This window comes from Lissotriton helveticus, chromosome 3_1, assembly GCF_964261635.1.
Source record: "Lissotriton helveticus chromosome 3_1, aLisHel1.1, whole genome shotgun sequence".
Classification (NCBI taxonomy): Eukaryota; Metazoa; Chordata; class Amphibia; order Caudata; family Salamandridae; genus Lissotriton; species Lissotriton helveticus.
Window position 1 is genome coordinate 985,554,550 of NC_136061.1, and position 14,761 is coordinate 985,569,310.

General features: G+C 41.0%; 1 protein-coding gene across 2 annotated transcripts in view; it reads right to left on the minus strand.

Moving 5' to 3' along the window:
- COL6A2 (collagen type VI alpha 2 chain) overlaps positions 1–14,761 on the minus strand; it is an 89,231-nt gene that overhangs the window by 15,300 nt on the left and 59,170 nt on the right. For both annotated transcript variants that reach the window (XM_078681448.1, XM_078681449.1), the window contains exons 19-26: positions 11,629–11,679; positions 8,918–8,953; positions 7,912–7,974; positions 6,917–6,979; positions 5,195–5,230; positions 4,619–4,664; positions 2,904–3,056; positions 1,115–1,567 (exon numbers count right to left, since the gene is read on the minus strand). In XM_078681448.1, the coding sequence (XP_078537574.1) occupies positions 1,115–1,567; positions 2,904–3,056; positions 4,619–4,664; positions 5,195–5,230; positions 6,917–6,979; positions 7,912–7,974; positions 8,918–8,953; positions 11,629–11,679 (901 nt within the window). The remainder of the gene's footprint in view (positions 1–1,114; positions 1,568–2,903; positions 3,057–4,618; positions 4,665–5,194; positions 5,231–6,916; positions 6,980–7,911; positions 7,975–8,917; positions 8,954–11,628; positions 11,680–14,761) is intronic.

Below are 14,761 nucleotides of genomic sequence, written 5' to 3' on the forward strand. Positions count from 1 at the left end.
GGCGCTGCAGGCAACTGTGTTCACTGGGCTACTTTGTGCGCCCTTTTCTTTTATGATTGATCAAGAGACAACTCCTGATGACATTTCGAAACTTAGTATTCTGGATAATAGACTTTTTATTTTTGACTTTGGCTTTTCACTATTGTTTTTTTTGATTCAGCAGTTCTTACCACTTTAATAACAGTACTATGTGAGAAAGATTTTACATTGCTGACTTGCCTCTAGTGTTTGCTTTGTAATTTATGCCTCCTTCCCTAATATTGTTTTATTTGTGATGCAGTACTCTGCGTTCTGATTCTTCATTCAATTCTTGAGAGTAAAATCTCTCTTTGCCCATTTCTACCACTGAGGGTGTTCACTACACATACCAATTACTTTTCTGCTGCTTCTCACTGATTGCAGGATTTGCTTTTTTTCAAGCAGCACCTTAAGTATAAATTTGATTTTTTTAATCTAACCTTTAAAATTACCTTAGAATAACTGAATTAATCTGGATGTCTCTAATATATGCTGTTCTATGATTTGACAGCAGTCAGTTGCCACTCACAGTTCCTTGCTGATGATGGTAACCTTGGATGTAACCCATAAGGTGGAAACATTGCCGACACCGTAGCAAATAAACCAGGTGCCCTTTCATGTAATGAAAGACTGAACTGTGTAATTCACAATTGTACGCACATCTGTGCTATCCTGACCCAAGTAGTCTCCCATTTATATACCCATTTGTAATAATCCTCATTGTTATTTCTCCCTCTGTAACCACTGGGTCAAACAGTACTCACATTTCTTTTTTTCCTTTGTCTCTTGAAATCTGTTAAAATATTTTCTGAAATCTATTAAAAATATTTTCAGTTTTTAAGATTGTCTCTATTCTTATGGGTTATAATTATTGTTTTTAGCAATTGAATTACTTACAGGTACTTTGAGAAAAGTGTACTAAATGAGTCCATAGCGAACCATAGTTTCTTTTACATATACCTCTTACTATAGCATCATACAAAACTAATTTCAAATAAAGCAAGTCTATGCACTCCCTTCTTTCATCCACCTTCCTCTGTAACCTAGACCCTATAAACCATTTTGACAAAGTAGTAAATATAGAACCATATGAGACCTGGACAGAGCAGCTCCTCCATGTTGTCAATGAACTCATCTGCTACAAGCTCGGAAAAGAGCTTCATCTTTCGGACTCGTGTGGGGTCGTTGCAGGAGATGGAGCTCAGAGTTTCATCATCTTGCTGTTTGTTGAACATGTCCCCAATGCCGATGGCATTAACAATTACGTCACCCTGGCAGAGGGCATTCAATCCAGCATCAGGGTCACGAGGGTCATGGCGCCCATCTGTGAGGACCACAGCGAACACTTTGGCTTTATCTCGCTTGGTTTCCTTGATGAGCGTGTTGTAGGCAAACTGCAGTGCAGAGGGTGTCCAGGTGCCACCAGCAATCCACTCAAGACGTTTTACTGCTTCCTTGAAGCTGGAGAGTGAATCAATACGGTCATCGTTGAGTTGGATTGCCTCAAAGGTACCTTCATGACTGTACTGCACCACTCCTACACGGGCACCTACAAGGAATAAAAAAAAACAAAGGTGAGAAAAACAACATCAGGAAATGCAATCACATCTAATTGATCAAATGAACCTACCCCGAACAAACAACAATCAGAAAAAATATAAATGACATGTATTCTAAATAACAACCCTTCCAGTATTGCCTCCACCAGGAAACATGATTATAATTGAACCTACACAAACTTTAACACTAAATAAGGTCAAGATAAAAGCAGAGACATATTAGAGGATAACTCAGTAATAACCATGACGTCCCAGGCACCTATGGTATAAATAACAAAACCAGACTCAAAATACAAAAGAAGGAAATTAGATAACCATGCTAGCATGGGTACATAAAGATAACAAAGCCAGTATGGGGAAACATAAAGAAGAGTAACCCAATCCCAACCACCCAGGGCAGTCACTTACAGAAAAAATACAATATTGGGTCATGGTGGAGGGAAAAAAAATAACTACAACTAAATAGGCATTTACAGGGAAGCGACAGAGACTACAGGGAACATTGACATGCACCCATGTAATGTCTAAAGGAATTATAGGCCTGATAGGGCTTTGTTCTGGCATTTGGTAAAACTGTAAGAGACTAAGATCATTTCTGCAGCCTGTCCCGGCTCTGGCTGCCCCTTTCAAGGGAGAGGGGAAGGCTCATTATTATTACTGCATTTTCTTTATCAAAATGTATTCTCAGAAATTACTGACAACCACTGCAGTAACCAGAGATCTGTTTTCCTTTTTCATAAACTGCACTTGTTGATGTCAACACAACTCCTGCTGGTTGCCTTGGATTTGTTACTAGAATATTTCTGTGTTTCCTGCCAGCCTATTCCTTGGTGCTTGAATTCTGCTATATTTTTAATTATGTTTTAGTAAGCACTTTGCATTCTCTGTAGGTTTCTTCTGAATCTCCCTGCTTGTTACTCCGCCCCAGCTCTCTTCAGCTTCCAGGCTGGTTCAATTTAGTGATTGACGTCTCTTCTGTCTTTCACCTTCCTAAATTCATTGATAATGTACTCTAGAGAAAACACTGCAGTAGTACTCTTGCTACTTCTATGTTGTCTAATTCCCACTCTTCTCCTCCTATCCAAATCTAAACGTATCAGGAATGGACTAGTACCTACCCTCAAGTCTGTGCAGCTCCCTGAGAGTGCCATAACACTGACACACATTTCACACCTCCAAAACAAAATTAAAGAAAAGCTCAAAATATAGTGACATGCATGGCCTCGGGATCTGTCTCTCATTTTCAGGTCTGTGGTCTGCTCCATTACCACACTAACTGCTTCTCTATCCTGTAGGTTATTATTTAAGCCTCGCCAAGAACTTCACCTGTATCAGACTTGGGGTCTTTGGCGATGGATCCGAGTCTGCTGACTACGTTGATGACAAAGTTCTTTTCTAGGGAGAAGTTTGTATAACCAATACTTTCTGAGCTGTCAATGATGAAAACAATGTCCAGAGCTCCACACCTCTTCTCACAGTCTGAGGGAAAAAAAAGATGAAAGCAAGTTACAACTAAGAACAGTGGGAAATGTGAGGAGAAGAGGCAGCATGAGTTGCATATTTTGGTAAACGAAGCTAAACCCTCGAATCCAAATCATCAAATCACCAAAAACAGACAAAAAGCTAAACCTAAAATCTTCAAACTAAAATAAACAAAAGTGATCTTTAATGAGTAACCTCAGCTCCTAATGCCTACCCAAACCAGCATTCTGATATAGCAGGAAGCAGTAAGATATAGCCAATATCTAAATAGGAATCCCAAAGCCACTGAATGCAAGGCAATTCCTGCAGGTGATTACCACTTTATCTCTTAACTCACACTTCTTCCACATCACTTCAAAATCACTTTAATAGTCCCTATGCTCAAGAAGTATTTAATTGAATCTTCTACACCCTCCAAGTACCGCCACCTTCACACCCGTTCCCTTCTTTTCTGCTTGAAATCCCTTCACAGACTTGTATTTGACATAGACAGTACATCAAAGCCATTGCAATTTGATCCAATCTGGTTCTACAAAATGGATTCCTTCAATGCACAGCTGGTGTCACTAGATCCATTCACCACAGTTATAATATTTCATATCTTCTGCATCTGGGCAATTCTTCTGCCTTTGATATTGTTGACAGTAAGAAGTTACCAGAATACACGAGACACTTGTATATTGGAATCACTTTCTTGACCCAACCTGAACTTGATAATGGTTCCACCTTAGTTATCTGCTGGATCGGTGCCACTGATTATCAGTGGCTGAGGCTCCAGCCTCTGTCCCTTCCTCTCTGCCCTTAACAGCAATTATTTTGGTGATATTACCTCCTCGCTTGGTTGCTCTGACCAACTCTTGTTTGACTACACCAAATTTGTCTACCTCCGACCCCAGCCTGGCGTAACAGACTACCTCAATGCCATTGAATACGGGCCATCCAATGCTTTCAATTGACTAACTAAATACAGTTGCAAGATCCACCAACCATTAAACACGGAAACCACTTAACCAATAAACCATAATTAGCATTTTAATAAAAAAAAAATACCTAAACCAGTAGCGCTCAGGCTAGCAATTCCCCAGGCTAAAATAAAAAAAAAACAATAATTTTCTAAACCTGAAATATAATCCATTTTAGAAAACCTCAAAACCCCCAGACCGCATATAAAATGAGAATTCCTCGAGCCAACAAGACTCTGACCAATATCGCTGTCTCCCCACCTTAAAATGTATAACCACGTAACCACAAACCATAAATTCCTAATAATTCAACAAGGATCAAAAAGGCTCACTTCATATATAGCACTCTGTAAAAATAGAAAGTCCTTGTGCCAAACGCTGCTTAAACTCTGAAAGCCTGGAGACCTGCCAAGACAGCTTTCAATGAAGAAGCCCACCAAAAAGCAAATCCTAAAACACGACCACAAGATTGTTCCATACCTTAAACCATTGACAAGTGAATTACATCTAAACATTCACCCCATCAATCCTAAAAGCTCTGTGGGACTCCACGTGTGTGAACCTGACCCAGTGCAGATGAAAAGACTCAGCACTCACCGCAGCAGCCACAGGTTTCTCTCACATATGTCATCACGTCACAGTCCTGATGGAAAAATTGAATCAAAGGTGAGTCCAGCGCAACCCTCTCGGGACATGGTGGTCACACATACTGTGGGGGTGAGTATGCTTCTTATCAAAAGTGAGGCAAGGTAAGCAATGTCCTTGTGACCATTCTCAATATTGCTAACAGTGGAAAAATATAAAGCACCTAAGCCATAATGAGAAGGTTTCCCATTCAGAATGTGAAGTATGAGAGAGTCAATCTGTTGGAATTGTACTGCATAGTGGAAAAGAAGCAGGCTCAATTTGATCTTGTAAGTATGCAATAAGATTAGCTTCTTTTAAACGTAGCAAGTTTGTAATTTCTAAGTGCTGAAAATAACCAGTTTAGCCATTGTCCAATTAAGAGATACTTATGTTAACCACCTTGGAAGGCTGAGCACACCGTAGCCCACTACAAGCCGGGAGGGCTAGAGATTTAGCTGCACTCAAAGATTGATTGATCCAGTGTGGACATTTACTCTGAAGACAACAGTCCTTAACAGCATGGAAGTAATAATGACTAATGCTTACCGTTAGCCCTGGGTCACCTGTAGGTCCTGGATTTCCCTGCAAATAAACAACAAATTACACAATGTAGCAGTAGGACTGGAAGATCGCCTTACAATCTGATCATAAGCTGCATGGGGCAGTAAATGAGGAACGGAGTATGATACACCATGCAGGTTTCACCCTACTCAGCTGCCTGTCTTTCAAAGCATCTTGTATGTCTCTTCAACATCTTCAGCCAACAGAAAGAGGCAGGCAAACAATATTCTTGGAGATAGAGAAGCAAGGCAGTGTGAGGAATGTTCTAAACATTGCCCTATGTAATCAACAATGATGACAGACATTGTCCTTGTGCGTGGATGAGCTGTGCTTACTGCCAGGAATTCTCTCATCAATACCTACTTCACTACATTTTATCTGATAACTACCATTACCCATGGCTTACATCATGCAGTTATGCATCTCCTACTACCAGATGCTGAGGGAAATGGTAGTCCTAGCTGCAGTGGCTGGTAGTGGCCAGCAAGCAAGGGCCATCAGTAAAAGCAGTCCACATTCAGGTTAAAGACCAAACTGTTATGACTAAGCAACAGTATTGGGAGAGCAGAAAGGAAAAGAAAAGAGTATGTTAGATGGTAAACACTGAGAGATTGCATAGGGTGTAGGACGTGAGGGCTTGAAGATAACATGATGGGAGGGTAAAGACGAAAATGAGGGAAGATGGGGAGAGTAGAAAGAAATGATTGATAGTGACAGTAGAGAGGATGGAGTTACAGAGGAGTAGGACAGAGGTACCAGAAAGCAGAAATTGGCTCCAGCTACAGTGACATCTGCTTCTACTTTCTTCCTCTTCCTGTTCCCATGTCTTACTATTGTGCTTCTTCTTCCATCCTCCCCATCAACCAGCTGCCTATGGCCAAAGATCCACAACAGGCTATGGGGGCCAAATGGGTTGGAAACATGGGTGAATCTTGAAATATTATTTTGAAATGGGAGAACTGCCTGGTTTGCACGGACTAATAATACTGGGAGGCATTCTCTATTAGAAAAGGACTTCCAACATTCATTTTTTCCTTTCTGGTGTACACATCTCGGACACAGCAGTTCTGAATATGAAAAAGCAAAAATACACCTGAAGGGCATGGAGAAAATCCACTTTACGTCGGCTCACAGTGACAAAAATATTCCAATGACTGATGTTCTTTTTTGTTTCGCAGAAACAAAATCTCATGGGGGTTGCCTCTGAGAAACAAAAAAATTGCTGAGCGGGCTGCCACAACATAGAGGACCTCTCAGCAGCAGTTTTGCATTAAAAGTACTCCTATCGTGTTCATTGGTGCACTTTATGGAAGATGTTTCACCAAGACAGTGGAGAACTCTCAATTAGGCTTTCAGACTGCAGATGGGCCCATCAACAAAACCATAAATAACATCCTAGTATCTGGTACACTCACTGGATCTCCATTCCTCCTATCTTGTACCTACTTCCCTATCTCATGGTCATTTTTCAAACTCTCCTATTCCGCTAAACAGACTACTTGAGGTGATCTTAGCACTAGAGAACTAATCAATATAATTAAAATAACATAACATTAGATAGCATGACATCCCACAGCCCAATATGATGATACATAACAGATATCAGCGGTAAAGACAAGAAAAGACAGGCAAATAAGAAGAATCTGGGCGTTTTGAATACAGCAGGTCACAGGGCATTACAAAAAAGTGGACTTAGCATAGACACACCTCTGGTCCAGGATCTCCCTGTCCGCCTCTGAGGCCTGGCTCTCCACCTGGTCCTGGATCGCCCTGGAAAGAATGAGAGTAGATGGTACCAGCATTTTTCACATATTATTTTAATAGGATTAAAATATGGGTCAATGCCAGGAGCTTTTAACATACCTTCCATGAACTCCAAATACAACCTCTGTATCCCTGATGCATTGGTTACTATGACTTTACACTCCTCCCACAACATTAAGATCTGAGATAACCTATCAACACACCATCTCTGACATAATCTGAGGATCCGAGAAACACCAGTTTCATCGCACTTTGAACAAAATGTGAGGTCCTGATGCCCTGACTTAATTCCTCTTTTAGTACATCTTCAGGATCCTGATTGCACCCAACTACTATTACCACCTCGTGATCCTTGACTAATTGACTTCACTGACTCATACACAACCTCACAATCCCAGTTTTCGGGAACACTCAATACCTAACACAGCTGTGGAATCCCTCATTGTAAATATTTTCAGCAAAGCATGCGACCATGATGGTGCATCCTAATGATCCTGGATTCCCTAGCCCCATTTCTTTATATTTCCAACATCAGGATCATTGCCCCTGGATTCATCTCTTAAATTCGCTTTTGCAATCCCTGATCTGATTTTCTTCTGTTTCTCTTCATCAAAACTTCCCTGAAAGGAAACTGAGATCTATATGACACATGGATTAAAACAGCACCCATCTGGCATTGGCAAGCAGAGATATGTATGATGGCACTCGTTTTGACTCAAAAGGTGCTTCTAAAGTTATGCAGCACATGGCTGCTGTAATACCTTTATTATGGCCAGCTCTGGACAAGTTATGGTATACCTTCTTTGTCTTACTCTTTAGGATACATTCCATCATCCAGTTGTGCCATGCCAGACACAGCAGTCCTGAGCATGAAAAAGCAGAAATGCCCTTGACGGGCAAAGAGAAAGTGCCATTGTTCCCCCATGTCAAACACTTACCGGTATTCCCTTTTCTCCCTTAGGGCCAGGAGCTCCCTTTGGTCCAAAGTCACCTCTACCACCCTGTGATATGAAAGAAGAGCCTAGGTTAAGCTGTGAAGGACCATCCACTCTACTTCGATAACACATGAGTTGAAGTCAACCCACCACAAACTGGTGAGCCAACACTGACAAAGAGAGGCAACAGACCACCAACTGGCAGGAAGACACCACAAACAAGACAGCAGACATCCCCCAAGGGAGAGTCAACACCAAAAGTGGGAGGGAAATATCAACAATAAGAGAAAAGACGTCCGTATCTGAGAGTAAACCCCACCTATAGGATATGTAACACAACAAACTAGGGGGTAGGCACACCCATTAGTGGAACAAACATCAACAGTGACTGGGTAAACACTATCAACAGGAAGGTAAGAAATATCAATGGAAGGAAAGATAGTGTCACATCAGATGTAATAACAAAATAAATTGGGAAAATCACCAAACCATCACTTCAGTACCTACAAAATTACATGGCATCTGCAGTGATAGGGACACATATCGACACATAAAACCCCACCATGGATGGTGCACCCATAACCTGATAAACTACATCTCCCGTGAAGTATAGTGCATACATCATGCAGGAGAATTCAACCCCTTTGAAGAGAGCATATCGACCATGAGACGGCAAAGCCCTTATAGGAACCATGTACATCCCAGATACGATTACAGAACACCTTTATATATAGCCAATACATCGTCCAGGACATAGCAGGTTCCCATTTAGGCACATCACTTGCTTCAACCCATAAATGGCAATCCCTTCTTAATACAGTGCATGTCAGCGAAGAGACTGCTTGGCCAATCCAGTTGTTACACTCATTACGTTGAAGATGGTAGAGCCTCTTGTACAGCAAACCCATCTCCCTCTACTTGCATACAGTGTTGCCTGCATTTTTGATCATTTGAATCTTATTCTGGGTTGTATGGCTCACGTTTTGTAGACACATCATATGCCACTGACCTGTGGACCTGGAGGACCTTTCTCGCCATTATCTCCCTGTAAAAGAAAGATGCAAGATTAGATTTAATATTAGATTACGACAGTGGCAAGTGATGAACAGGGAAGGAGTTAGAGTCCCAGTCCCACATCTTTGAGGCACTCACAATACTTCTACACGCTTTCAAAACATGAAAGGGTGCTCGCACATGTACTACACCATTCTCTCAGGTGGTGGGAGGATTTCAGTCACTGGTTGATACCATGAACTGTATGTTGAGGTCCTTTGGGTTGTCATGACCACTTGCCTTTAGGTCCAACTAACTATTGAAGTCAGTCATGCTATTTTTCAAACTTGTGTTTAGAACTAAAAACTTTACAGAGCAGTACAATGGAGGAAATCAACAGGAATAAACATATATAAACAAGGATAGTATCAAAATAATCAAAACATGAATTCTAATATATTACTAAGAAATTTAATACTTTATCACTTTCTAGATGTTTGCCAATATCTGATTTTTGGGAAACACTAGTTACTGCCAACTCCTTATTGGCTGCTTTGTACCTTGGTAACTACTTTGCCTCAACAATTGATCGTATCTGTTTTACTTTCACCTGATTCCTCATTTTTGTTTACTCGTCTTTCCCAACTTCCCCCTCATTTATTTTCTTTGATCACAGTTCTGACTGTGCCCTGTCCTTTCGGAGATCAGCCAGTCCAACAGGTTAATTTTCTGCCCCTTTCATATTGCTCCCCTCCCCAGATATACCATGCTCTCATTACCTATTTGACTTTGCTAGTCAATTGCTTCCTACTGTCGGTCTGTTCCCCAGTTCTTTTGAGCATGTAGTCATTTTGGCCCCATCAAAGTGTCTCCTCGACTGGCTAATTCTTGCTTCCACTTCATTTCTCTTCTTCCCTACCCAAATTTCTGTCTTTCCTTACTCCCAATATCATCCCTCATAACTGCATTCTGGATTCTGATCTTCCCACTCACTTAAACTGCCCCACATTATCTACTGGCCACACGTCTAATTTATTTTGCTCCTTTTTCATCGTGATGTATTGGCTGCTTTTGATACAGTGGGCCAACCCATACTCTCAAAACATTCTCCTTATTTAGCACGTTGGTGTTTGTTCTCATCTGGTTCTTCATTTACATGATTCTGTAGTCATTCCTACTTTGTGTTCTAGCCCAACATCTGCTTTCATTTCCTCCCCGCCACATGGACTTACAAGCCTCAGTGCTGCTTACCCTTCTTTTCTCCATCTGCTCCTTCCTCTTTTTAATATTGTTTGTCTTTTCTTTCATTTCTAAGCTGATGATGCCTACATTTTAATAAAATTCTCCTCTCGTCAAGCCCATCCACGACAACACCATCTCCATGTGACTTTTAATGCCCAATCCATGGATGGTCTCCCACTTGCTTCCGCTCAATCCTGTTGAAATTGATATTTCCCTTGCCTCATGCATCGCATCCTCTCTCCTCTTTTACTTCTCTTTTTTGCATCTGTACACACCAGTGGTATTATTGTGAAACGCTCCCCTTCTTTGTCACCCCATTTGTTTCGATCTCCCATATGTGCTTGTGCCGGATGTATTAGTTCCAGATGATCACGACCTCCACAGTTTCAAGCAGCCAAAGCACTAGTTCTCTCTTTACTCCTTTCTTGCTTGGTTATTATTGATCTTTGTTGGCCTATCTGGCCATGTTACCGTCCCAAAGCTATTCTATCTTCTGTGCTGTTCAGTTATTTTCTTTTTAAACTCTTCTATTTACAGGAAATTCTTCCAAATTTGCTAATCCTCTCCTTTCCTCTGTTCACTCCACCGCTATTTTTTCTTTTAAACTCTGCTTGAAAAAAGTGTACCATCTTGATAGTGCCTATACTTGAAAACAATTACCAGTCTAAACAATGTATACTTCCTTGAGTTAAATTTGTAGCATTGCATAAGTAACGCACTGAATGTTCGCCTTTGAAGACTTTTGTGTAAATTATAAAAAAGGAAGCATGAAATAAAATGAACCAGGCATCTCAAACACAGTCACATTAATGCAGGCACACGAGTCCATACATGCAGATTATAACGTAACTACACAATAAGGAATGCTTGTAGGTAAACATGTGTCACAGACCTTTATGGGTATGAACCTCAGGCTATTAAGAAGTGAGGGTGGAGAAGTGTGGCTCACTGGTTAGAGGAGGCAGACCCTGACGCAGAGGTCAGACCCGGGACCAGGGTTCAATTCCCGATGCGACAGGGTCTTGAGCTCATAATGTCCACGGACTCGATAATTCTCGCCTCGGTGCCTACTCGAATCGTGGGTTCACACTCTGCAACTCTGGGCAATAGCTTGCTTAATCTCCACTACGGCCCCACCGCGATGGGATGTCTGGTCTTCACCTTGGGGATGCCCACCGAATCGTGAGTTCACACTCTGCAACTCTGGGCAATAGCTTGCTTAATCTCCACTACGGCCCCACCGCGATGGGATGCCTGGTCTTCACCTTGGGGATGCCCAGTAGGGGTAATCTCGCAGGGAAAGACCAGGACGGGTTCCCAAAGCAAGCGCCATGAGACCTTACGGTGATGAGGCGCTATACAAGAGCGTATGATTACGATTATTAATGCACTATAAAAGTAGAATCTTGGACAATGTGGATCAAAGTCAAGGATAGTGCATAAACACGGATCTCATGCTAAGCATAAAATGAGGTGGAAACATACCGGTGGTCCTCTGGACCCAGGGTAACTGAAGCCCGGTCTGCCACGATCACCCTGTGAGAAAGGGAATATGAAATGTACATGTGTTAATCATCATGTCGGAGCCTACCTACTCCAGATAAAGTCATATTTGTTTCAATTATTTTATTATTAACCTAGGCGTTCTAGAAAATATTGTAATTGTAAACACCTGTACATGCATTGCAATAATTCTTACAGCGTATTTTTCATTCCTACTACTGAGCAAAGGGTGCCAGCTCTGACTGCAAATGACAAAACATGGGGACATTTACACACACGTCACTTACAACTGGTTAAATGTGAAATACAGGTGTGAAAACACCCATCTCCACTCCCAAAGTGTAAGGGAGTTGTAGGTGAGCAAATTACTCCACTTGGAAAAGTATTTTCTGGAGGGGGTGTGGGGCGGGGAGGGGGGGTGGGAGGAGAACAATTTCCTTACTAATAATCATAAATTGATGTACTTCAAATTCCACATTTTAGACTTAGGCATCTGCAAAGAAATCTACCCATTCATAGTTGTAGGTGTGTAATATTTGTGAATCTTAAAAATAAAGAGCAACCTTATGAAATTCATAGCATGTCTGTGACTCCTTTTTATGTGAATTAGGTCTTCTGCTAGTGTTAGTTTATTTGCAATGCAGCTCCCCAATCTTACAACCGAGCACCACGTGTCTTTTAATTAAACACAATGATTACTTTTTCTATTCCTTTCATGCGAAGTGTTGTTTCTGTGGAAGTTTGTAGTCATTCAATGTTAAAGAAATATTTATGTCTCTCAGTTTATTTAGTAAACTGCTGGCCGCTGTGGCAGATGAGCAGGTATCTATCTACCATCAACAGTAATGCAGGCTGGAAGCTGCCTTTCAAACGACTTAATATACTTCACCACAAACAGAGGGTGGCAAAGAGCATTCTTTTATAAGCATAACATGAATTCCAATTAGTTTTTCGACATCTGCACTTTGACGATGTTGTGCACCTAAGTGAGCCTGACTCCATGTATTGAAGGGAAAAGGGGTGGAATAACCATGCATTTTAGGAGAGAAAGTAAAATCGATTACACAAGTCACGCTTAAGTTCTGTCACCCAATTGTTTAGCTCAGCTTTCTGCTCCTTTCCTTTACAAGAATAATGTAACATATGTATATAGATGTACATTGCCAAGGTATTCATATCTAGAGTTAAGACTAGTACTTTTAAGGCAGGGTAACTGGAATTATACTATTTTGCGCCTGTGGTTTTTTTTGTGCAAAATTATGGATTTGCTGCATTTGCCATAATCTGCAGATTTTGCCCAACAAATTGGTTTCTAGCTCTAATGGATCAAAAGGTTCTAAAAACATTGCAACATGTTTTGCATGCAGTGGAAGGCCCTTGGTCATCTTTCTGTTGCCTTTTCTATATTTGGTTGTTAAACTGGCAGTTTTCGGACGAAATCTTTGCCCAGACAGTATTGCCATGTGTAATAATCACAAAAAAGTTAAACAATAGTATCACAAAGTACTGCATTATGCCTCATATTTTGCCGTTTCTTGATGCATAATTTATTCAACCCTGCTGCATAATTTGGTGCTCCTCTGCCACATAATTTCAGTGGTCCTGTTCTATACTTACCAATATGCAATTACCTTCTAAACTAGTGCTGCATGTCGGAGCAAATACATTACAAATTCATAGTGTGGTAGCTCACTGTCATTTATAGACAGCACAATCTCCATTGAAATGGCTACTACATTTGCATAGACATGAAGTTTTAGTGATATAGCAGCTATACAGTGCACAAAGGATACTGTGTGGAAATCGTGTTTCAGCGAATATTTAACATTAGCATATCTCCAAGTAAAGTGTCTTGATTTGTTTTGATCCTATTAAAATCTTTGTTTCCATCCCACTTCTGAATTATAAAAAAAGCTTTGTGCTTTCCTACTTACTGATATAGTCTGAAACATTTGTACAGTTCATTTATAAGTACTTACACTTTGTTGTGTGTTAGAAAACAAAAATGACACCCTACAGACTTTCCTGTCACACCAGCAAAATTGCCAAATAGTCCATTTGACTAAACGCTCTAAAATTGCAGCCAGAGAAAGAAATATAAATGCCACTCTCCAAGTTAAAAGATTATTTAGCAATTTGTCAGAAGCCAGTCTGATATTAACCCTCTGTCTCTGGATACACAGCTAATGTGACAAGATAAAAACAACATGTACAGGCATCTTTATTGCTTATTCACCTTCAAAATTCCAGTATGTTTTTTTTCTTTTGTTGGGTGGGGGTGCTATAGCATCCCTTGCATGCCTACTTCCAGCGCCTCTGACTTTTGATGTAATGTGATATGCTATTGTGAAATGTTAAAGAAATGCTTGCATTATCTAGATTTAAATCTACCATTATAAGGCTTTTAGAGCAAGTGAGACCACTAACTCGTCTCTTCGCTACTTTTTAATTTATTGGCGAGAGCTGCCTTCCCTTTCCCTCAGAAGTCCCCCTCCCGTCCTTTGCTTGTTCTTCAAACCATAATGCCAAATCTGTTGAGTCAATTCTGAAAGGAGAGGGGAGTAAGTACCCCTCTACTTTTGAATGTAGTACATGGCTGTCATGCCTTGCATACAAGAACTACCTTGCTTCATATTATGGAGTAGAAAGCCTTGAGGGTCGGAAAGATGGCCATGAGTTCCAGGCCATTGATGTGCCTCACCTGACGAAGAGGAGTCCGGGCACCCTAAACAGTGATATTGTTTAAATGTGTGCCTCGCCACAGGAGTGGTGAATCAGTAGTAATGGTCAGCTGAGGAAGAAGGTCTACAAAAGGTTTGCCTATCAACAGTTTGTTGATTTTCCACCACCGCAAAGTGTTTTGAGGGTTGGCCTTTATCAACACTAGTTTTCCCATTTACCCTCCACCTGCTATTATTGACTGGCAAGGCACTGTTGAAGTGGGCACACATACAGTCTGGCATGCAGAACAATTGCTAAGTATGATGTCATCATACCCAAGAACTACATTACTGTTCTTACAATTATTGCACGAAAAAAGAGGCAGTAGCTGCTGAAATGCCATCACCCTCTCCTGATTGGGGCATGCTTTCCACGTGACACCATTAAGACTGTG